A 25,775-nucleotide genomic window follows, 5' to 3' on the forward strand; every position below is an offset into this window, starting at 1 on the left:
TGCTTTTGTGCAGTTCATGAGCTAATGCAATCTCTATGATATGTGCTTCCAAGCAGTTCAGCAGAGAAGCAAACTGAAGTGGCAATAAGCAATAAGTCAACAACCCCTTGCTGAAATGACAGTAAACAATGAATTAACAGCCTGGTAGGGCATCCTTGATTCTGTGACTCCTGTGTTGTATGAATTCCTGCCCTACAAATGAAATATCAGTCTGCTTCCATTGCTGATATAATCAGAATTAGGAAGTAGCCAACAGAGTGGCCGTACTTACTTAGTCATATACGTACTTGTTTGTAGCATGTCATACACTGCTCAGTCCCAAGGGTCCTAAAATTATATTTATATATATATATACATTACCTGTGGAACAAGAATCAACTCTACAAGTATTAGTCCCAGCATTTATTACAAGTTGCATCTGGAGGAAAGGGCTGTCTGTCAGGGATGCTTGGAAACACATTTTAAGCTTGTGGTTTCAAATAAATCTTAGCAGAAATGTAAAACTTTAGGTATACTCTGTACTTCTTATGTTATTCTCCTTCTCTCAGTGCTTGATTTTTGAGGAGAACATGGCAGCAAAAGCTCACCAATTTTACTTTAAACTCAGTCAAAATGAGGTAACTCCTGGGCAGGCAGCTGTAGCTCTGTACATTTGCATGTGAGCCCAGCAGCCAGATAGGAGCACTCACACATTCCCTCTCCTCTCTGCACTGGGCTAGAAGAAGAAATGCCTATTTTTGTCTTTGGAGATACCAGAGGTGCCATATGATCCAGACACCACTGCTGTGCTGTTTTTTTGAGATTTCCTATCAAACTGACACAGCACACCAGACAAGACATGGGCTGTTACGACTAAAGTGGCTGGTTCCACTTCTATATAAAAATATTAGTCATGACCCTTTTTGCTATTTGTGATATTGGGAGACAAAGGCATGACAAAATGGGCTGCTGGAATAGTAGCTTTGTCTTTATTTAACAGAGAAATTTTCTCATCCATTTTGTAAACAGGCAGTGTTACTTCAAAAAATCAGAAATGAAGTCATGATCAAATCCACACATAGAATAACTTAAATAAACATTTTTCTTTTCAATATGATTGAAATATAGGATAAATAAAAAATATTATTTTGGACATTCTCCATAAACAGTTCATATCTAATAGTTTCTCCATTAAGTATTCAGAAAATCAGTATTTATTACTTAAACTACTCTGTCACTGACTGCATCTTTAGAGGGACAACTTGGCTGGAAAAAAATGAGATTTCACTGAAGAATAAACCTAGAGAAATTATGTTTCCTTTTATTTATTTATGAAGATTGAAACCTACAGCAAATTGATTTTATTTGAGCAGGAAGCTGTTGGTGCCACTGTTTAGTTTAGCTAAGGGACCAAGCAGAAATGGAAAACATTAGGGATCATCCACAAAGCTAACACTGAGGCTAAGCTCCTGAGAAACCATCCTCTGCAGAGTTGCTCTTTGTTCCTAGAGAGGGATGTATTCATTCAGCCCAGAGACAGCCCAGCATTAGCTTCAATCAGCTAAACTGAACACACACCCAATGCTTGTACGAGGAAAGGGTTTTGCTGTATTGAAGATATCAATCTAGGCCAACAGCCCAGAGGCTGTGGTGCCAGTCACGCACATTGCTTACCACACAATTCCAATGTCTTACCCCAGTTACTGCTCAGATTGACTTGGTACCTAAGGGAGCCCTTGTACAGCACTGCATGGACCAGAGAAAAATGGAGCTTCAGCTCAGAGAACTCACAGCCTAGGATAATGTAACAAACAGCGCTCCTGCCCCACAACAAAGCAAGGCTGCCACAGCTGGAGCTGAGTCCTCTCTTCATGCCACAGCCTAGCATAACCCCAATGTCATAAAAGAATATAGCTGGAGCTCATAATATTTGACATTAACTAGATAGGCAAAGAGAAAATATTAGTTCACTGTACTAGACATCAGCTTTTTGTTTTTAAACACTGAGTTGAAGAACCAGTTTTCTTATGGTCTTTCTCATTAATACCACTTGTCTACAAAATTACTACAAAACACTGCAACAATCTAGTTAGTATCTGCTTAAAATAACTAAGCAACTTTGATGATGATCTGCTCCATCCTAACTTGAACCTCAATCTAGTTAATATTTGTACTTTTGTCACTGAAATATTCCTCTATTTCACCTCACATCTTATTTAGTGTCTACCTTAAAGCCTCAGTTCTTACAGGCAAGTAGCTAAAAGAGAATCTTGTTTCACTTTGCAGATTTTAGGTCTCATATTTGCACCAAAAGGCTTGAAAACAGGAATCATGTCAGCTTAAGGGAAGCAAATAAAAAACACTCTAAGGCACTTTTTAAACAAAATTCTCATCACTTTTACAAGTTTATAATCTGAAGAGGGGAGGTGGGTGACTGAGTCACAGAAATTTCTAAATCTTTAGGGTTCAAATGTAAGGATTCCTCTTCACCTTCCTTTTCCTCTTCTGCTTTTCTACTCCTGTATTTGGTATGAGGAACGAAGATGCCCAAATTTCTGGTAGAAATCATCTTCAGCACGATTCAGAGCCTCCTCGTCGATGTAGACGGCTGGTCTCCGGGAAGCCAGGAAGTACTGCACCTTGCGCAGGCTCCACCCCAGCACGTACTTCATCCAGCCGCTGACGGCGGCTGTGGAGCGCCCAACGCCGGCGTTGCAGTGCACGTAGACCGTGTGCCCGTTCTGCAGCAGCCCGTGCAGCAGGCACACTGCTTGGGGCAGCATCTGGATCCTTCCTAAGGTGAAAAACAAGGCACGTTCATCTGCACTGGACAAAGGCTGAGGTTCTGCCTGCACAGCCTGATGAACTGTGAGATATAATGGCAGACCTGACATATTCCGCTTTTTTCTTTCTTTTCTCAAATGACCTTCTAGGCTAACTTGATTCTTCTCTTGTAACATGGAATCACTGTAAAATGCCCCAAGTCTTCCCTAAATATACATTCTGATAACATCAGATGTGTGTGGCACATTCATTTTCAAAGAACTGAGACAAGACAACACATTATAGAGAACAGCACAACTTACCCAGCGTTGAAGTTAGCAACCCAAAAATGAAATGGTTTCTTTTTAATACCAGGTATTTGTGAAGGTACCTAAATACTGCTGATTTCCAAACCATTGTAAGGAAGGCCATCATTTCAATAAGTGAGGGAGAAGAACATTTTACTGTACAACTTAAAACCATTATGACTTCATTGTGTACTAAGCATACAGTTAAACAACACAGAATAGTCTTTCTCACTGCCAAAGGGATGCAGATGCCATATTTTCTGACACTTTTTTCTGGCTATCCTGGGAACCAGAGTTGCAAACAGCAGAGTCCAACTTTTCTTCATGGCACATATAAGCAGTGACATTAAGCCCTTTCAAATCCCTTTTTTAAGGTCTCCTGTCTTCTCTGATGTCCTATTGCTGACATGACAGTTATCTATTTGGGGCAGCGGTATTTCACTGTGTTGAAAGCACTCTCTTCTGCTGGCAGGCTGCTCACTTGAAAACATTCACTTTCTAGCCTTCTGATTGGAAATAAGACTTTAGTCTGAGCATTCCAACCAAGGATTTAAAAGTACTAGTAATTGATGTTACAGCTCAGGTGCTGAGTATTTTCAATTAATTACAAACTATTATATAAATGTCTTTCTGGAGTTTCATCAGACTGGGATACTACAGTTAAAGAAAAAGTTTGTTGGGAAGGGAATAGCAGACACCCAGCACTGTCTCTCCATTTTTAATCAGCAAAGGTAGCAAGCTGCTCTGCTCTGCAAACTTTCAGTCTTCCACCTACACAGCATCTTTTCATTATATAGGCTGAACTCCAGCTGAAAGCAAAAACAGTCAAGCAGCTATTGATGTCAGATGGCTTTAAACTCAAATACACATAATACTGCCAGACACAAAGTACTTCAGATGGGCCCTCTGCCTACAAGAATATATGAATAATTAAAGACAGTACACAGAGAAACTATACCTTGTGTGCCAGCTATATTTTCATGCAAAATGTACACTGAACTCCTCCCTCCCAACTGTCATGAAAGTGACAGATTCATAACTCAAAGTGTTTTTTGCTATTAATTTACTGCAAGAGTGACATTACCTTCAGTGCTCATGTCTGCAGTTGGCAGCCAGACATAGGCAAGACCTTCTTCCTTATACAGTTTCATGAGGATTTCGGGGCTCATAGGTTCTGGGTAGCGGTTGCAGCCCCAGGAATTTTGAATAATGTCAGATTCAGTCTGGAAGTTCATCACAGCTGTAACACCCAGCTCATGCTTCAGCTTGATGGTCACATGCTCCAGCTGCCGAGGGCAACTTCCCAGCCAGATGTTGGGCAGAATCCTAGCATTGAGAAAACATTGCAGAGGGATTGATTACAGTATCTTAAGGAAACTGCCAAGTTCAGCAGTGTTCCAGTTCCAAACCTGCTTGACATCATCACACAAACACTGCTAAGCACAGACTTTCCATGTCAGGCAGTAAGAAACTTCTTGTTTCACTACAACTTATTTTGTTACAGTTGAGTTGGTGATGTCTGATGCTGGGGATCAAGCTCCTAGGCTACCAGAAAGAGCTACATGAACTGAGAAAAAATTCCAGACCATAATTATAGCACAGATCTCCAAGGCATCATTCATCACTAAGCTTGCAGTGGAAGATTACTAACATCAGGGATTAGAATAAAAAGACTCTGAAGATTCATGCAGTTTGCACACACAGAGAGAACAAACAAAAACACTGAACCCAACAACAACAAAAACCTAAAAAATTCACATGATCCATATAGGCATTGATTTAATAATAAGTCAAACATAAAGAACTCTTCCAACTCTTTAGCTACCACTATAATGAGGGAAGCAGGAAAAAAAAGCATTTTGAATACCCTTCTGTGTTGAAACATAAAAATTAATGAGGAATTTTCTTCTAATTTTTCTCTGATCTCTTGGAGTCTAGTGGGAATCAAATACAGAATTACAACACATGTATACTTCCCTCAATGCCTGAAGGACCAGAAAGTTTTCAGGAAAAGAGGTTTATGTAGGAAAGTACCAGAAATATGGTTGTTTATCTAAATCAAACTTCAAGAGTTCTATCGTTTTCCCATTGCTAATTCTCATAAAACTATTGTATACTTCAACATTATAAACTGAATATTAAGAAACTTGTTTTCAAATGAGGGGTTTTAATATGCACATGCAATTAAACTGATGGTATCTACAATGGATTATTCAGATGCTCAAACTCCTAGTCATCTACTTTAATTTCTTTAGGCTTCCATTAACTTCGATTTTGAACATGCAATCCACAAACTACACAAAATATCCCTGCATTTAACATAAAACTTTGCAAACCTTATTAACTGCAACAAATCTGTAATACTATTAACCACAAACTTAGCAAACACTATTAAATGCAAATCTAAAACAAAAGCAAGCTCCTCAAACATGTCTGCCATGCATGTCTTATGATCTTTCCCAATTTTAACCTCAGCAACAAATAAGGAAAGCTTTAGGGTCCTGTTTTTACAGGAACTTATAAACCACTCTTAAATTATCAGGTGGCTATTTCCATTTTACTATCACAGTAATAAGTACTAGTATTTAATATAAGACTTGTATTTTACTGTAATTATTAAATCCTGCTATATTAGTACTATAATATTATCAAAAAGGAAAATTCAGATCCAGGAAGCACTAATTACTATTGTTTCCTGTTTGTAAGCTGCATCCATTGTGAGTTGCATACTAGCTACACAAACACAGCCTTGGGCCTTAACAGCCCCTGTTTCAATGGCACAAACCACTTGATCTCAATATATGGTAACTGAGACCAATTTAAACCAATATATTACATAGCAAATAACCATTCCAACCATGTTCCAACAATGAGATCACTTGAAAAGATTTAAACTTAGTTGTTGTTTCCCATACATGTTCAAGAATTGCCCAAAATTCCAACATAACCAGCTCAAGCATTCTCACTGATCAGAGGGAGGGGCAAAGTTGCACTGCAACAACTGCTTCACTGCCCCACTTCCCACGTGCCAGCCCCATGGCAGCCCCCATCCTATCCTGAGAGAGTGACCGCTGCCAGCATTCTGCCACAGGAACCTGCCACGATGATTAGAGCATTTCAGAGTGGTGAATGTAAGCTACAGTGCCCTAACAGATGCTGACGAATGGCTGGAGATGAGCAATGCTCACAAAACTCCATTCCCAGGACAGGGAAATGGCAATATCACTAATACCTTGTGACAATATGAGGATATTATTTCAAGAACAAGAACATTAGTAGCCTTCCTTCAAAGGCTTTCCTGGAGACTCATACATATGTAATTCACTTGATACTTTGTGAAACATCCAGTGCACTAAATTACCTTGATGGGAGAAAAAAAAAATGCTTTCTAGTACTTGATTGAATTAAAACTGACTAAAGCATTCCTGAAATAAAAAAAACCAATCTGGATAGTACTCTTGCTTACTGATAAACCAACACTTTATAATTTTTCCCCCAATGATTTTTTGATGGGTGAACATCACAAGATGTGCTATCTGCCAGATCCCTGGGATACAGACCATTTGTTTATTTTGTTCTTGCAGCCTAACAGGTCTTGTACATGACAAGACCTCCTGTATTGCACAACACTAATTGCATTTACTGAACAATCTGAAGAGTTTACCAAGTTTTTTCACTGTCTTTCCCCATAATTAACTAAACTAGTGGAGGCATTCAGAGAATCACCTAAGGGATGTATTTAGGACAGGTAATTCTTATGAATTAATTTTATGATCAGGTCCTGAAGTTTAGCCTTCGAGAGGATCAAGGTGCAGCCTTGACCTTGGTCTACAAGCCCCTTACCTACCCACCTACAAATAACTGTGATTCTTGGTCATGCTGGCCAAGGCTTAACCACCCTTTTACCATGCAGAAAACAGTACTGCAGAGCTATCCTATCAGCAAATTTATGTAAAAGTTCTAGGATAATCCTACTGCATAGTACCTATATTTCTATTTGGTTTTATGTGTTCAAACCTTACCAATTTCTGACATCACTAGGAAGGAACAAAAGGGGTTAGTGCATGTGCAAGTACAGAGACTAATGGAGAGTTTAGCAGCTATATTTTATATATTCATTTTTCTGATAGCCCTACTGAGGGCTTCATTACACTGAGGTCAGGAAAACATATATATTGAACCAAGCAAGAATGTGGTAACTTAATTTTTACATCTCTTTCTTTAATGATACAACTTTTAGTTTTCCTTTCAATGTGGCCTATTGTGGAGTTTCTTAGATAGCGAGGACATGAATTATATTTGGATTGAGGGTTGAGCAACTCCAGACTGAGCCCTTTGGCTTACGAGGCCTGTGGGCCCCTGTGGCACAGGTCAAAATTCATGTTAAGGCATACCCAGGGAATAGTGGGCTTCTAGGAGTATGTAGTGTTGTGGCATGAACAGTTCAGCCACCTTAAGAATAAGACAAATAGTGTTTGTTTGCATTCTTTGTACGGCCTGTCATTGTAAACTATACTAAGAATCTATCTAACCCATGCTCTGAGAGAGAATAGAGGGAGAACGCCATGCTAACCACATCGGTTCGACGTGCCGTTTTGCTCTCTGTTGGGCCTCCTATAATTTAGAGCCTCTGTCAACAGTGGCCCTTCTTTGAGTTGCCATGGAACCTCAGTAGGTAGCTAGATTTTAGCCACAAAACTATTTGGCATGGGAAAGAGAGCTCTTTTACATTTCTCTCTAAACTGTCAAGTTATAGTGCTCTGAGCTCTCTGACAGCCACTGCTTTCCAGGTCACATGTGGGTGTATTCCAGCAGCAGATCATGTGATCCCTAAGCACATCAAAAAACATTAGGAAATTATTAGTGATCAACAGACCTTTAATCTTTTCAGCCAAACCCCTTTGATGTTCCAAAATATCAAAACAGGATGGTGTCTTAGCAAAATTCTACTTGAAATTTTGCTTTACTATAAAAATGGCACTTTGTACATTTTTACTCTCTGCATCAAGGATAATAAACCATGCTTGGCTCCAGAAGAAATGGTCAATTCAGTCAGAGACAGTTTATCAATGAAAGAATCACCTAGAGTGATTTAAATATTAATGACATTTGGCAGTCTTCTGAAATTAAGACTTGCAGATTGTCTATAAGCCCTTTCTTTATAGGCAGTTTCAGCCTGCCCTACACTTCAGTTCTCCACCAGTAGTAGAGAGAACTTTTAGGGGTCCAATGGATGAATTATTATGAGAAGCTTGAGGTTGTGGAAACAAGGACTAAATGTTAGGCAAACGTTATTCAGTTTATTTTTGCAGAGCCCAGACTAAAGGCTGACATATTTAAAACCTGCTTTTTGACTTATAAACTGAGAAAAACAACAATTATTTATCATTACCACAGACTAAATATGGAACACCATGCAAACACTTGTACACTCCTTTTCCAGCACACTTAAATTATTTTTAATGATCTAGAAATATATTGTGTTAGTTGGCTTCCCCCCAGGACCCTGCACAGTCTAGATTAAAATATAGCAATTCAGAGTGAATGCATCCAAAATTACAAATACATTCCATTTAATCAATGTGTATGCAAATGATCTTCCCATCCCTAAGGACAAAATGAGTCTGAGGCAATGAAAAATTAGCATTGTGAAACTTTTTTTTAATGGTGCAGACTAATTTTCAGGCTGGTTGACAAAGCATGACACACCATACCTCTCAATCTTATGTACAGTACAAAACCAGCCCAGCAACTGTAATTGTAGGGATTTGATTCCCAGGGAAGGTGACCTGACCTAGGGGAAGACACTAGGTTACTGCATCAGGCAGTCAGCTCTTCCTCCATCACACCAATGTCTACTCTGCTTCTTCAGCAGTTCCTGTTCTACTTTTTCTAGTAATGCTTTGAGACAAACAGATCCTAAATAGAAATTTCTTTCAAATGCTGAGTTGCAAGCTGGAATGACTCAGGTACTGCTTCCAGATCTGAACAATCATCAGTGCGCTAGGAGGAGGCATCTTGGAATCTACCCTAAAATTAATCAACCCTCTAAGAGTCACAGTTCTTATAGAAAAGGATAGGATTTGTCACTTAAGGTACACATTTCATCAGAGTATCTACCAGGCACTGACAGACATCCTTTTATCCTGATAGTTGCCAGCTTTATTCAAAAGATATGACATTGCCAAACTAAGGAAAAATAGCAGGGTATTTGTCACTGGTTATTGGCAACAGTGATCCATCAATGATGCCATTTGTTTATACCAGAGATATTTTTGACCAAGGTCCAGTCTATTATTTTAAAGGAAAAATGATGGATTGAATCATCCCTCAGTGCCAGGTCAAGGTGTAGCCTGTGTTAAAGCTTGCACTCCACTTCACTTGTCTACACCAGACTCCCTTAGATCCCGTTAAGCATCTGATGACAGTGGATATAAGTACTAATATGTACATATAACAAAACAGAGCAATTTAGCTGAAACAACAAACAAAATAATGATTACATTGACTGTCATCCCTCAAGACTCTTATTTCCTAAAGGCATAGCACGCAACCACAGCTGCATAGAACTTGCAGTAAAACAATCTGCACTCCCAGAAGAGCAATATATAATTCAGTCAATTTACCCCCAGCATTTTGTGTTGCTTCTAGGCATACAGGGTGATTTTTTGCACCAGTGTAGTGCTACTACCCTGGTACCACTACAAGCAAGCAGCTCAAAGGGAATATAGGCCTGAAGTACAACTGCATTAAAGATGATTTCTGCAGCACTTGAACTACTAGAGACTGTTTCCAATTACACTGCATTCCTATTTCCTCCCCTGATGGCACTGGAGTAGGAACTAATTCAGAATTCTTTTATAAGGTGGATTTTTAATGGAAAATCACGATCTGTCTGAACCAAAGGCTTCGTAGAAATTTTCAACTTTCAGCCAAATTTAAACTAGTTCAGAAACCAGATGTCTGTTCCCTGTCTCTTTTGACACAAAAAGGAGATTTCCAGAAGTATTGCTTTGGGCATATTCAAAATGAGAATATAGGAAATCCTACCAGCTATAGCTGAGATGCGCTTTCATATTTTCTGTATTCTCTGCCTTGTGACAAGGCACATCACTTTAAATGGCGATACCACTGGATTATGATGACCCAGAACTATCATCCTGTATGTGCTCCTTCTTTTGGCCTGTGGCATCCTTCTAACAACATACAGCAGCTTATTCATAGGTCTGTGTGTGCCTTCCCTGAAGTACCAAATTAGACATCTCTTTTCCAGGCCTTCCTTGTTCTTTTCTCTGAACCTGTGACAGTGAGCACTTCCTAGAAATGAGATGAGGTTCCTGTACTTTTGCCAGAGCAATCTAGAAACATTACTTAGATTGCCGTCTAATGCCCTAAATGCATTCACAAACAGAGAAGGATTTTCAAATTACCAAATTCTGTTCTCCAGTGGAAGATCTGAGCATGTTCAAGTATTCTTTGATATGTAGAAAACACACTGATTACTATCTTCACCTCAGAAAAAATTTACTTTTGTCCAATATGAATAGTGCAGTCACAGGTTATAGAGATACTTTCTTGTCTCCACAAAGGACACAAAGAACAGATTATTTCCTTTTACTCTGTAAAATCCTTTTACTTATCTCTAAGTTACTAACACACTCCAACACAGCTTTGCATTCTTCACGCATACACACACACATACTTGTCATATATTCAAAGCATCTGATCACTCTTGTTTGCCTTTGGACTCACTCTCTCTTTTTTACTATGTTATGCCCAGTATTGAAAAGAGTACATTTCTGAGAAGAACCAAAGATTACTTACTTCTTGTGCTTCAAAGGCTTTACCCCTCTTTATAGTTCCCTGGCAGTTCTTCTACAGCATGTCATTGCTGACCTACATTCAACATGGGATTCTTTTTTCAAGTTAAGATCTCTCCAAACAGAAGAACCTACTCAAGGAGAGACCAGAGTTTGCCCAGACCAATATTAGCTTCAATTGCCAATGGTGTCAAATTAAACTAAATGAATATGCAGCAAAGGAGCAGATGAGATTCACAGTTGATGAATGTATCTCAGCAATATGTCCTGGAATAAATAATCTCATATGCACATCACTGTGTTTTAAGCCAACTATAATCAAATAGAAAGGGAAACAGTACCTGCTTGTTGTGACACTCGTGAAAGCATTGCTTTATAAAGAGGTCAAAGTGGAAATATGAGCCTGTACCAAGAAGTGAACTGAAAGTAATGGAAAATTTATAGTAATAGTCTAAAAATCACTGATCCTATTCTATGCACTCAAAATTTGAACCTTTTATTAATATTTTATTGTATCAAGAAAGATAGAGAAAAAAATTAAAATATTCAAAATACAGTACATTCTAGCTATTTCTTGTGAAAATTCTTTCAAATGAGGGCAGACTGAGAATTTAACATTCTTAGGAGGGAATTTAGCAACTGTTTAAATATATATGAGAAGAGGAAACCAACTGGCTTTAACTAAATAAAAGACATAAAGAATATAAAATTCCATATAGCTTCACCTATAAACTAACTAGCAAGAGATGAGAAAAATGGCAACATTTTAAAAATATTTTTTTTAGTCTTGTGTCTTCCTCCAAAATACAGACAGCATGGGCAGATATCAAAACCGAGGAGTCCCTGGTTTGGTCTTGTACAGGAATTCTGGTTTCACTATAGTCTGCTTAAACAAAGGACAGAAAGATCTCTCAGCAAAATGCCTCCTTCCCAATGAAATAATAATGTAGAACTGATGGGTTACAACACTGACATTTCATTGCATATTGCATAGGGCACAAGGGTAAATGGCTGTGGTCTTAATCCCTTCTCCTGTTGATTTACTGATAAAGTCTCCTAGCAGAAGACAAACCAATGGACTCCTCGTGCTGAGAGGCCTGACTAAAGCAGGATTGACTGAGAACTGTCAGATGCACTTGATTTCCCAGCACTGACTCAAGTAGTAGTGGCCAGAGCAGAAGAGCAAGATTTGATGATGCTATGGTCTAACTCCAAGGTAGAATAAACAGGCCTAATAAGATTACTCTTATCAAGAAAGATGGAATAAATGGCCATAACCTTAGCAGAAGCCATCAGAGAAAAGCACTGAATAATGCTAAAACTTATCCTACTGAAACAACACAGCTGCAGACCTTGTAGAAATTACTTATATTCTTGAACAAAAAATTGCTCTTACCTAAATGTCAAATGTAGAAGGAGCACAAGTCATTGCTTTTAAATTTGTTCTACTTTACCACTGAAAGAGTGCTGTTTATTGTGATGTTAAGAATTCTACCTCAGGGTTTTAAATGAGGAAAATTAAACAGGCTACAATGTAGTTCCAAGGTGTTTTTTTTACTTCTACTTATTTGGAACTCTGATGAAAAGCAATTAAGGTCTGGCAAATTTTCTTCTTAGATGTAATTTGAACTACTTATCTAGCCTCTCACATGGGAGCAGACTCAGAATGTAGAAAGAAACACCTGCTTTTATCACTTTAGAACAACACTTTGTCAGTTTAGCAATATGCAAAGTTTCTCAAGCCCTTGAAATGTGAGTCTTATGCTTAATAGTATCTTATTTATTCCATGTTCACAAATCTGTGACACAAAACTACCTTATTTACTGATATGCCAAGCAAATAAGCCATTAAGGTTTGACCTCAAGCTGACAATGTGCTAAAAGTAAAGCAGGTAAGAATAATATCAAACCTGTAACTGAAACACAGACATTCAGCTACAAAGTGGTTCCAGTGTTACACTGCCCTCAGGTTCTGCTGTCTCAGGAAAAGATTTCCATAGCATCAGCTTGACAGTACAAAGGGTTTCCTGGTCCCCGCTTCATCCACCAAACTGCTCTTACAGCAGGCTCCACAGTGCTCTCTTCAGGTTCTGAGACACTGAGCAGCCGTGCCCATGCCTAAGCACAGTACAGCTCTTCCCGCTCACAACCTTCCAGTGCATCCTGTAGGCTGTGTCTGCTTCAGGATTGTCCTGGCTTTGAATTCACCAGGGATAGACAATAAAAAGATCCACGTGAGAAGAATTAAAGTCACATAAGACTTTAGTCTAGACAAATCCACAAAATTTTCTCTTTTTGGCCCATTTTCCCCTTCCACAGCAATCCCAAACATTCCCTTACAGGGAGCATAAGAGCTTTATTAGAAGAAACTCACAAAAAAGGTCTCATAAGGACAGATGCAGAGATCAAGGACATTGCTAACATCCTATATATACCCTGCCACAGCAGGGAACTTACTTGATGAAAACACATAGACAACTGGGAAGTAAACCACATCCCACACTGCAAAAATGACGATAATACTTGGATAAGCCGTAGCACCATGTTGAAGGTCACAAAATAATCCTTCTGTTGCATGCAGTACTGGTAGACCATCATCAGGAAAACTGGGATGAAGGGAGAAACATCTGGAGAGCCCAGCAGAGAGTGCCAGAACAATGAGAGTTCTAGAAGACAAGTTTACAGAGAAAAGACTGAAAGATCCAAGGACTAATATCAGAATGAACATAGTGAGCTATTCCAAAGTCAATCACTCTGATTCTCGGAAAAAAAGAGTTTTCAAGCATATATTAGAGGGCTATAGAGGGCAAGATACTAATTTGTTCTCCAAGTCTTCTGTGGAGAGAACAAGAAGAAATTAACTTAAATTGTACTAGAAAGACTTAAATTGAGATTAGTAAAGCTTTTTAATGGTTGGAATAGTGAGGTAACTGAATGGGAGAGTAACAGGCCTATAGAGCCTCATCACTAAGATGAGATCATAATTTAGATCAGGCTGGATAAACCTGAAATGATTTAAATGTAATTGAGATTAAGTTGGGGCAAGGAAATGGACTGGATATTTTCTGAGGTCTCTCTGAGCCTATGATCTATGACACTATAATCATAAACTTTAATTTCTATTTCTGGAATCACTACCTATATTCATTTATCAAGCTCCATCTTGAAATAATTTAGGTTCCTTGTCCTTCCTGCCCTATTTGAAAGGTCATGCCAGAATTCAGACATCATTCCTTTGATGACAGAAACCTTGTTCTAATTTACACTCTGAATTCATTCAGAAGCAATTAATATCCATTTGATCTTAAAGAAGGTTCAATTTCAATAATTCATCTTCCCCTTTTGTAGTAATTCCTAAATGTCTTTTACAAATAATAATAGATCCTCTTTCTTAGTCTTCATTAAACTATGCTGTCTATCCCAGGCACCAGAAGTAGTCAAACTACAGTAGCATCGACTTATTTCAAGCCAATTTCTTTTGCTTCAACTCCAGTGGCATAAAAGCTACATGTCCTGTGGAAAATACTCTCATTCATTGCATATTTGTTCTCCAGACACAATAATGGATCAAACTTACCTAATTTTGTCTCTAAAATGTAGAGACACATACTCCAGTAAGTTCAGTAGAATTGCTGTTATCAACCTTGCAGTACATTTGAGTCTATACAGTGAAAAGACTCACAACATAAACTCTTGTCCCTTCTTCTTCACTTATTCCACTAAAAAGCTTAAAGCAAATTAATTTATCTCTTATACATTTTTAATAATCTTTTTTTTGTCTCTAGTCTAGATATGATCCAAAGTAATGTGGTCACAGAAGACTTTATGTACATAGCCAAAACTGAAATGTGGAAGACTAAATGTTATTCTCCCTGTATTCAAAATGAAACATTTCATGCCACATTTTTCTATGTATTTCTATTGTAAAGATAAGTAGTGACTCACAAGCACACCAATGCCTTGTAGGACAGGGTGTTCAGATCTAGCCTTATAGGATTTTGCCAGAATTTATTTTCAAACATACATGCAAGATTTCAACTGATGCCTAAGGAGCACACTGTATGCAGCAGAAAGCAAGATTTGCCTTTGTAAGGAATTACTCTCCTTGTACTTTCATTTCATAAACATTCTCTGAAAGTAGATAGTGTGCCAATTACAAAAATACAGCCTAAGAAGAGAGTCAGGTTCCAAGGCTTGTACTGAACAACCTGGAAAGGACTCCTCCATTAGCCTGTAAGCATTAGTGCCTAAATGCTCCAATTATAGAATCTTGTCTCATGCAGCCATGGTTGCCAATGGTTACTTCCCACATATGTCTCCCTTAGATTGCCAACATTCCCATTTGTTTTGAATTAGAACAAATACCCGGAAACACAAGAACAACAGGCTGCTAAACTCAGCCAGACGGCAATAAGCCATGAATCTCTTGGCAATAGGAATGAGAATTTCTAGCATTAATGCTTAGCAATGGGAATGATGCCACTCCTGGCACCTGTAAGTTAAATCATCTCGACAAAATTGACTTAAACTGCTACAAATGAACTTTAAGTTAGTGCCTGAGAAGATTCGGGAATCATTGGTAAAAATATATTTTGTCTTCTTTCAGAGTTTACCTATTAGCGACTGCTTAGGAATCTAGACTGGGAAAACAAAAAAAGATAAATCAACTTTTCAAAATATAGCATTTCAGATCCAATGAAGATACATTCCAATGCTTCAGAAACAAGTACCTATTCATGAAAATTGCATAATTGCAAAGCACAGATTATTGCTAAGTGGCCTTATGATCCACATGGTGCCATTTGCACATGTACAAAATAATGGAATCTCTCAGAACTTCAACAGTCAGAGAAAGATGCACATTCATCCCTTGTGGCACCATCTGAAAACAGCCTTGATGAGCTCTATATAGATGTTCATTCCAATTTATCCAGAATTTCTAGGCCTGCATTAGTTAATTTATTTGAATTTTAAAGAGAGACAGATATACACTATAACAGCACAGGCTGCAGGACAACAACTTGAAAACATGGAGAAAAATGGAATTAATGCCTCACCACAGTCAGCTACATAAACATCTAAAATAAGGTGTTCTCACAGCAAACTCAAATCAAAGGAACCACATGTGCATAGTGCTACCAACAAAATTGTCAGAAAACTTCATTTTAGCTAATGCACCTAGTACTGGATTCTAAACGTAAGATGAATAACCCTGGTGGATGTGCAGCCAACATCAAAGGTTGAGGCTGGGATGGTAATGGAGCTACTGAGAGGCCCCAGAAGAACCTATGTGTGTCTTTTTTAACACAAAACTACAAAGTATAGTAGAATGTCTTGAAGAAGTCTTGGATGACAAAATTGGAAAAAATCATGAGAGTTAAATTTATGAACAATCAATGTTGCAGTTTTTATTGGAGCTCAAAGACTGACATGAATTACCAGGAGTTCTCTATTTTTAAAAAATGGGGTTTGGTTTTTTTGGGGGTTTTTTTGTTTTTTGGGTTTTTTTTTTTTTTTTTCAGAATTCTTTCTTTTCTAGCAATATCATTGCACCTACTTGGAAATTGAAATTTCAAGCATTTGAACAAATATATTAAAGTGATCTACTGTTACTAAAGTCTGCTTAAATGTGTTTACATTATCAGCTGAAGCTTGACTTTGTAAATTTGTTAAACATACTGGATAGCCTTATTACCAAGAATACAGATATATTTGAGCATTTTTTTTTCTCCTTTTATCTCATCAGATTGAAGTAACTCATTATTACAAGGAAGAGAAATTAAATCTTCTGCCGTGAAATCAGTATTTAACATTCTTTAAGACTGATCTGCTCACGGCCAACCCTTCAAGCTGGCAGCCCAATCACAGAGAGAAGGAACATTAGAGAAATTATTTTGTTAGGGAAGCTGCATATCCTCCTTATCAGATAATCACCTTGGGAAAATAAAGGCAGTGGATATAACAGTTCTGAAGAGCTTTTAAAAGGCAGCCCTGGAGAAGTTAGTTAAACTAAAAAATAATAATTGAAAAAGAAAAGGCTCTAGAAGCCCACCAACCTCCCACCCCCATGTACTAGTCCCCAGCATCCAGCCCCTGAAGTGAATGACAGTCACAGAGAGTCTCATTGCTGACCCACAGCTGATGGATGGGAGGGAAGAGGAGGGAAGGAAAGGGGAGAAAGGCAAGCACCTACTTAATTATTAATTTAATTTAAAAGTAAGCAAGCACCTACTTAATTATTAATTTTATATGTATTCCACGTTTTCTTACATCTGTATTAAAACTGAACTGCATGTTTTGCCTTTATCCTCTTCTTGATTCTTAAAATCATAAATTCTATTACTAGGCTTTTCACATCAAATAAGAAAGACATTTCATTTAAACTTATAAACCATGCTGTCTACTGAACCAATAAAGGAAAAATCCACATTCCTTAAAGCTTGGCAATGTCTATGACATTTGACTCAATTTTTATCACAGTTCATGGGAGGACACACATTAAACTTCTGAACAACAGCAGGGATTATGTACCTGACTCCCTGAAATTAAATTTCCCAAAGCACAAGCATTAAAGGAGGGAACAAGAGATTTTCAGTTCAGCCTCTTAATATGTTCCCTGGGAAGACAAATGCAGTTCATTTCTTTGGTTTTTTTTTTTTTTCTTACAGAGAGAAAATTATATATGAGAAAATACAACAACAAATTGATAATCTCTATTCACTCTTGGGAAATAAAATACTTATGTTTCTGAGACACATTTCAAAGGAACTAGAGCTATATTCTAGTTTCCTTCCTAATAAAAAAAAATACCCATTAAGTAGGACTCTCCATATTTTCATATGGAGGCACATTTTTTAAATTATCTTGTAAATATCTAGAGCATTTAAGCCTGAAAACTTACATTCATATCTCTCAGCATTTACAAAAAATATTGAAGATGGAGATAGAATTCATAACTTCATAGCTATGGCTTGCTACTGATAATAAATGAAGTATCTGTAATGCTTTTCCCATTTAATTTAAAATAACTATGCAGTTGTTTATTTCAGATTTGATTTCCAGATCACCTCTTTCAGAAATATAGTATACACTGAGCAAGTAAGCAAACACTAAAACAGCTGGTAGTAATAAAACATCTGACACTTATCACATTTGGGGACTAAAAACTCTCTTGCTTCAAGACTTTTTGACTTTTTTTCTGTAAGAGTCAGCATCAGGCTGGCTGGGCCAATCTGCCCTAGGAGCTGTCCCTGTAAAAAATCACAGGAAGGAGAGGCAGAGTGGGTTTATTTTGCAAACACACCCCTGGTTCAACAGGTTAACCAGGTGTAACATATGGAGTTGTGTTAGGGACATTTTTTCCACAACAACCAGAAATCTGAATTCACTTCCTCCTGGTAAGCTAAATATCAGTAAGGAAGTGTACACAATCTCTAATTTTCAGAAAGAGTTCTGCTATCTTTAGATAAACTGTACTAAGAAATGCCAGCAATTACCCAGCACCTAATAAATGCATGTAAATGCTAGGAAGGAATAAATATCTGCAAGATATCTGGAACATCATCTTCAGTGAGAGAGTGATGCTGCCCCTTCATTGTCATCCCAGCTGTGAGCTAAATTGCCCAGGATTTCACAATCTCAGTCAATTTCATTCACAGCCAGCAACACCAGCAAATTGCTTTCCAATGGAGACAGAACTTTACTCCCTCACTGACAGCCTGAATGTTAAAGAGTAAAGAGGCAAGAAAAAGGGCTGAAAACCTCCAGAAGAAATATGGACAAGCGGCAGGGAGACACAGTAAAACACACAGAAGAATTAGAAGCAACAATAGTTTCTGTTCCCTAACAGTGACACCCCACATAAAATTCTTACTTACTGGACTATCAACATTTTTCTGTTATATCCCACAGAGAAAAACAGAACTACATTTACTCCTCCAGGTTTTTCCATGGAGGGTTCCCAATCTTCCTTCTGTTTTTTCTCCCAGAATGACACAGAATTTTAAGTTTTTCTTAAGAAGGAAAATGTTTCGTGCAGAGGCATACCTATGAAAAGATCCATTTTAAAGCTCAAGAGTGATTTTAATTAAATATTACCCATCGCTGGCCAATTGATTAAAGGCCTTATCTTCTTATCAACAGCCAGTCTGTGCTTGCTGCCATTTTATTAATAAAATACTCATTCCAGAACAATCAGCCTTCTAAATAAAAAAAAAATTCTCAAACACCCATTGCCAAAACCAGATATGAATGGCAGAATGGTAAAGAAAACAACAGAAAAAAACCCTCCAGAAAAAACTGACAAGACTAACCAGATACCATGCTAAGATCTCCTTTAACTTATTCATATAGGTAATGTACCATTCATCAGACATTACTTCAACTTTATCCCAAAGTCTAGCCAAAAATGTGTGTCCCTCAGCCACTGCAGGAGGCAACAAACCTGGCAGCCTGCTGGCTAATAGCCATTCATCAGGCTTTACAGACCAGTCACTGTAGGTGGACGTAATATTGGGTATTCAAATGCTGATGACAGTCATGTAAAAATCACTAATCTAGAAGTTCTGACACTTTTTTTCTTCTGGCAAAATCACCTTTTCTAAAGGTAGATTTCACTTGCTACTACAGAGCTCACAAGAAATGCAATTAGAAATGAGTGACATCCAGGAGTTTCCACGTCAAGTTCCTTTTGGGTGCTCAGGCAGTAGGTCACAGCAAGAGAACCAGAGCTGTGCTGGTAACAGCCATTTGCTAATACTCAAAAAATCAAAATAACTGAAAAGCAAGTTCCTGCCACCTAGTTCATTCCCAGTATTCAACTTCATGGCATGTGACTGCATTGCTGGGATATCCTAGCTCTATTTCTGTTCACGTTCACAAGACTGAGATTTGTAGCTTACTCAAGAATAGCCTGGCTTGAGCTATCCCAGCCGAGTGCCATCTTGCCCAAGCAAGATCACAAAACTTGGAAAAATAGAATCAGTTTTCCTGGGTTTAGCCATTACTATGTAGGGCACAGTGTGGGGAGTTCAGAAAAGGAGAAGCTCTTTGTTTGGATGGACAACAAATGTGAAAGAAAAATGCAGTTGTTACCCAATACAGAGATCACACAAACCAAATACACGAAAACAAATGAGGACTAAAAGCTGATCAAATTATAGCCTCATAATCTGTCTTCTCACTATTGCTCCTATTGCCTCACACTCCTTCACATTCAAGAACTTAAATAAAAATTTGCTTAAATGTCACTTCTTTGTGACATGATTTGAAACCAATTTTCTTCACAACAGAGGCTAGTAAAAGCATTTCCCAGCTCCAGTTGGGGGTGATGTAGAAAAATAAATGAAGACACAGAAAGGACAAAAATAGAATTAACCATTAAACCATTCTATAAAAGGTAATTCCCACTGGTAAATAAACAATAATACAAATTTAGATTAGTTTCAGACTATAGCTCAGTACAGTAAAATATCCAAAGAGTACTCAGATATCCTAGCTTATGAGATAAACATATCAAAAAATGTGCCTTAGAATATTTTCATTACTGACCAGATAACTTTACTGTTAGACCCCCAAGTACTGAAATCAAAGGATGAATTCTTATTGATGTTAAGTCCCTTTGATCAGGATTATTTTACTAGAGCACAATCAATGAATTTTGTTCCAGAGCTCATTATTTCTTATTCTTTTCCCTAATATCACAAGCATTATTTAGGTGCAGGGGACAGTTAGCTCTCAGCTCTTAATGTTAATTATGGTAATCTCTGTAGACATCATTACCTCTAATTCATAATCCAGGCATAAAATATCAGTGCAGCTTTCTGTTATGGTGGCACAGGTCACTGCACTCTAGGGGGCTTTTGTGACAGCTTACTTTTTAAAGACTTTTTTATAATTCAGGAATAAAAAATAACTCTATAGAAAGAATTATATTTAAAACAGGAAGGTATTTTATTTTGTGAATGAATTGCAACCAGTAAAAACAGAAATTAAAGACTAAAAAAATTAGTAAGTGTTCTCTCTTGTATTATTTTCAAAGGTAATTCTAATTTCATACCAAACGAAATATACTTAACCAACTTCTTGTTTTCCACCTAATTAAAGATGCATATCAATCAAGTAAATGCTCCTTTTCTTTCTGTGATTTCCCACAGTAAGAAATTCTGTGCTCCATCAGCAAAATACTGCTCTAGTGCCTCCAAAAGGTAAAACAACCCAAACAAACAAACAAAAAACCCCTATTTTGCCCTGGATCATTCTTCATTCACTCACCTATCTACATTAACATTTACTACAAAGCAGCAGCACTCTCCTAATCATTCCAAAGCAGCAGCACTCTCCTAATCATTCCCACTCAACACCTAACTTAGGTTATAACCTGTATTACTGGGAGTGTTGTAGGAAACTGTCTTACCAACAAGCCACAAAGCATTTGTAAACACTGCATCATAAATTGTGTTTCATTTGCAACCATTGAGAAACAAAAATTATATTTCCAAGCACGGGAGTCAATTTTCTTTTATAATTACCTTAATTTTGTCTTAGGAAAAAAAATCACTGATGATAGCAACACATTTGTCAACTTCCTAATCACTCCATGAACATTAAATATTAGTATTTAATGGCCTATATATACATATAAAATTAAAAAAATGTACTAAAGAAACTCCTACTTCAAAAAATTGTTGTGAGGACCCATGGTTACTCTCATGTAGTGACTCCCCTGATTGTGGACTTCTAGTTGTGTATTTTCCTCCAAAATGTTTAACAGCCATACAATACCACAGCTACAGATTAGCTACGATTCTTGCCTGAGGAATTCACTTACACATTCCAGTTTATCTGCATTTTATATGCAAAGCATGTGAAAATTAATTTTCTTTGTCAGATTTAAGAAACATGACTCCAAAAAAGCACAAACCTAAAATCAGGAAACTAACTAGATGGCTTTTACTTTCAGAGATATTAATTTCCGTAGTACATAATCCTGCCATGAAGCACCATTGTCTTCAACATATTATTTAAGGATTTTGTAATTTTAGGTGTCACTCTCGCTCTTGCTCTTATGTAATGCCTTTCTTCTGAAAAATGCAGATGTTTTAATATAAATAATAAAGTATACTACATCTACAAATTAGGAACTTCCATGTTTCACAAATGGAACTGAAACAGAAATAATATGGCCCAGATTCACAAATTTTCTGAAGTCATCTTCTCTCAGAAAAGATCACAATAACTCTAATTTACTTTGGAAAACTACTGCATCCTATGTGAACTCTCCTGCAATTTGAAGCCATCTTATTGCAGTAATATCTAACACAAAAGAGAAACTCATTGTTTTTGCATTTCTTTTTTTTTTTCCTGAATCACAGTTTGGTTAGAGGTGTCATTACATCTCCAAACCAAGTGAGTATTAATACCATGGAAGTATCAGTCATGACTCTTAGCTGTGGGAAAGCTCCATTTCAGATTTACAAGAAATTAGTTCAAATCTGCTGTTCAAATCACATTATATACTCTCCTACCTGAATGACCATCAATAAATGAGTTCTTGAAATAGAAATTTAAATGTAAGTTCACTAAATTATGAGTAATACATCTACGATGAATGAGAAAAATCTGATTCCTCAGAGCATCATCATCTGCCTCAGCATAATGCAAAATTGGTTTTGGCCCCAGCCAGAAGCAGGGTCTTCTCATCCTGCCGCAGTCCAATTAAAGCAGAAGCTTGTGCTTTATGAAGAAGTAAGACGGCAGAAAGCTCAGAGCAACTAATTGTGATTCAACAGAAGACAAATAAAATCAGTCCCAAGGCTCGTGTGGGAAGCTCCATTGACAGAGGAAAACCTTCCTTTCTCATTAATTCACAAATGGCAGCCCTATTAAATGGAAGCAACATAGAGGATGGACTCACATCAAAAGTTTTCATTGATAAATCACTTCTTTCCAGCCTCTGCCAGTCTGTCAAGATCCTATAAGTGGTGACATGACTCAGAATTTGTGGTCATAATGCTCCCCACAGCACTGCTGCCTTCACTACAGCATGGAAAAAAGTCATCTTAGCTGCAAAACCATGATCTGATCATACTCTAAGATTTAACTGTACAGGCAGAGGGACTGGCTTTTTGCTTCTGTTTGGTTTTTTTTTTTTTTTGCTTTGGGGAAGAGGGGGTTATGTAGGTATTTTTTATTAGATTAATCTTCATAGTACTCCTCTGAATCAATAAATCCATTGCAACATAAAGGCATTTTCATCAGTTCACTTCAGCTGCTCTGCCAACAACATCAAAAAAAAAAAAAATCTAAAACACCTAGTATTTTTGGGCTGCTTTATTATAACCAGCAGAATGGTGAATCTGCCCCCAACTGTTAATAACTAAAAGAAAAACATTTAAGGCAGAATATCTCCAAAGTATTAGAAGTAATTATGTGACAGGACTATTACAGAGTATGCTTACTTAATATAGCTCAAAGAAATGAGATAAGAACTACTAAGATGTACATATAAGGTTGCCTTTCAATGAAGGTACGTGTGTGTGAGAAGGAAATGAAGGAGAAGATCCTCATCTAAAAAGACTACACAGCTCAGAAAATTTTCTTCAAATATTTTCTAGCAGAATCTGCAGCTTTTTTCCTAATCTTTGAAACACATAGTCATGCAGATAAGGCAGCATTAAATGGATCACTGCTGCCTCTGGAAAGGAAGATAAGTTAGCCTCTGCTACTTAGATATTCTCTTTCTGACAGCTGTTCTTCTTTCTCAAAAAAATTCTCTGCCAAGCAAAGATTATTTGGGATTGACAAGTCTGTGCTTTGGAATAAACAAGATCTTTACTCTGATAGGATGTTGGAAACATACGTTTAAGATCCACAGAACACTAGTCTATAAGGCATACTCTGTAACTTGAGGGGGTCTCAAGGAAAAGCTCCCACAAATACCAACATGTGCCTGACAGTGTTAATGAATCCATCCTATTGCAAAAGATACCAAGGGGAAGAAATCTTTCCCACTACAAGTCTAATGAGGAAAAGACAATTGTCCTTCCTACCCTGTTAGAGGGTGGAGATAAAGAGCACAAAGAGGAGACAAGATGATGAGGTTGGTGTAGCTGATAAGTGGTCTGGAGAAATTCACACAAAACAATGCTAAGGTCTAGTGAAAGTACAAGGTGGTTTGATTTCTTAAAAAATACATATCCCTGTGGAATAACTAACTGCTCGGCAATGCATGTGGCATACCAGGCCTGCTAGCATTCACACAACTATTATCAATCCACAAACTTCCTGCTCTATCAATTGACTGGAGTTGGGGAAAAAAGGTACACATGGTCCCAAATTCCTCAGTGCCACTTTGTTAACCATCAGTGCTCAGCCTTTCGCTCTAAATACAGCCTTTGCTTCATCTGCAGCCCTAAAGGGTGGGTGCCCTCCTTGGCCTTTACTGTCTCCAAATTCAAGCCAGGATGCTTCACTGCTGAGACAGTGGACTCAAGTGAATTCTACAGAATATAAACATTTTAGAGCTTGTCTAAGTTTAAGTATTTTGGTAAATACATGCCCAGAAGCAGAAGTCATCAAAAGCAGCTGTCACTAATTGCAGTGGCTGCCACATGAGTGACAACATGTCACCACTAAGTTATGGTGCTGGATTATATTATTTTTCTTTCCCAGGACATGTTCTTCAGTAAAATTATCCCAAACCAAACACATAACATACATGCAATTTTACATGTGTATATAGACAAGCATTTGAAAATGACTGTTCAAAAATTGCCACAAAACTTTTCAGATGTGATGCAACATAATGGACCCATACAGGATACAGGATCCTTTAGCAGATCCTTTAGGATCTGCTAAACTGACATTTAATTGAAAAGAGGTGCTGAGTCTTTGTTAAAGTTTACTGCTACATACAGACAAATATTCACTACTTCAAATGCAGTTTTCAGATATGCCAGTTGAGATTTTCTGTTTGTAACATTTGACACCAGCCAAGCTCTGCACATTTCTTTTACCTGGAGTAATGGATAGCTTGATGTCCTGCGATATTAAAATAGAAATCGGTTGTGTGTTTCATCTCATCAGTATGTCCAGAAACTTCAATCCAGTGTGCTATTGGGAGGCAGTAAACTCCATCTACTATGTTGCTCTGGTTGTAAACACAACTTCGATCATGATGGGGCCCACTACCTAGAACAGAAGACAGGACAGTTGCAGGCTGTGTACCTGGATAATCGTCAAAGAAAACTGTGGGAAGATTTGAACTGAGCATTCAAGGCCAGGAGTGGTGCTTCCTGCTTCTTCAAACTGCATTACCAATAACTGAAATACTGGCAACAGAAGCACTGCCACAAAGCAAATAAATGTTCAGCAGTAAAATAAAATTATGTCGATTATTTTAATTAATTATTTTTTAATTCCCACAATATTAAAAACTCCTAAATAATTTAAAATTTAAGGAATAATTAATGTCATTTAAGTTCCTGATTTCATGTCTCACAATATGAGACCTCAGTGTTTAATATTCTTGCTCAGTGATCTCTCTAGGGTATCAATCTTATTGTGTCTCAGACACGCCATGGCAGCCTGACCTTGGCTCAGGCTGACTTCTAAGGAAGTTGCCAAGATATGGGAAAGACCACAGTGAAAGTTCAAAGGACAGCCATGCCAGAGACAACCACAAAAAAAGGTAGGAGTGGTGACATAGGATTTGCTACCAGCTTAAGGGTTGATGAAAAACATCAATGTGGAAAGGCATCAAAGCCCAAAGAAGGTGGTAGACAACCACCTAGAAACAAGGCAGACTTATTTAAAGGACAAAGAAGGGTGGTCCTCCTCCACCTCACTCACAGCTGCCTGGCCAGCAAAGACTCTTCAGATTCCTGTTGCAGACCAGACAGATACG

At 37.7% G+C, this 25,775-nt stretch overlaps 1 protein-coding gene across 2 annotated transcripts in view; it reads right to left on the reverse strand.

The window, feature by feature from the left end:
• Positions 1 to 949: 949 nt before the first annotated feature.
• The window catches only part of EPM2A (EPM2A glucan phosphatase, laforin), a 35,916-nt gene continuing 11,090 nt past the window's right edge, over positions 950 to 25,775 (reverse strand). For both annotated transcript variants that reach the window (XM_066315623.1, XM_066315624.1), the window contains exons 2-4: positions 24,886 to 25,060; positions 4,135 to 4,376; positions 950 to 2,773 (exon numbers count right to left, since the gene is read on the reverse strand). In XM_066315623.1, coding sequence (XP_066171720.1) covers positions 2,493 to 2,773; positions 4,135 to 4,376; positions 24,886 to 25,060 — 698 coding nt within the window. In that variant the 3' untranslated portion in view covers positions 950 to 2,492. The remainder of the gene's footprint in view (positions 2,774 to 4,134; positions 4,377 to 24,885; positions 25,061 to 25,775) is intronic.

Source organism: Sylvia atricapilla, chromosome 3 (assembly GCF_009819655.1).
Source record: "Sylvia atricapilla isolate bSylAtr1 chromosome 3, bSylAtr1.pri, whole genome shotgun sequence".
Classification (NCBI taxonomy): domain Eukaryota; kingdom Metazoa; phylum Chordata; class Aves; order Passeriformes; family Sylviidae; genus Sylvia; species Sylvia atricapilla.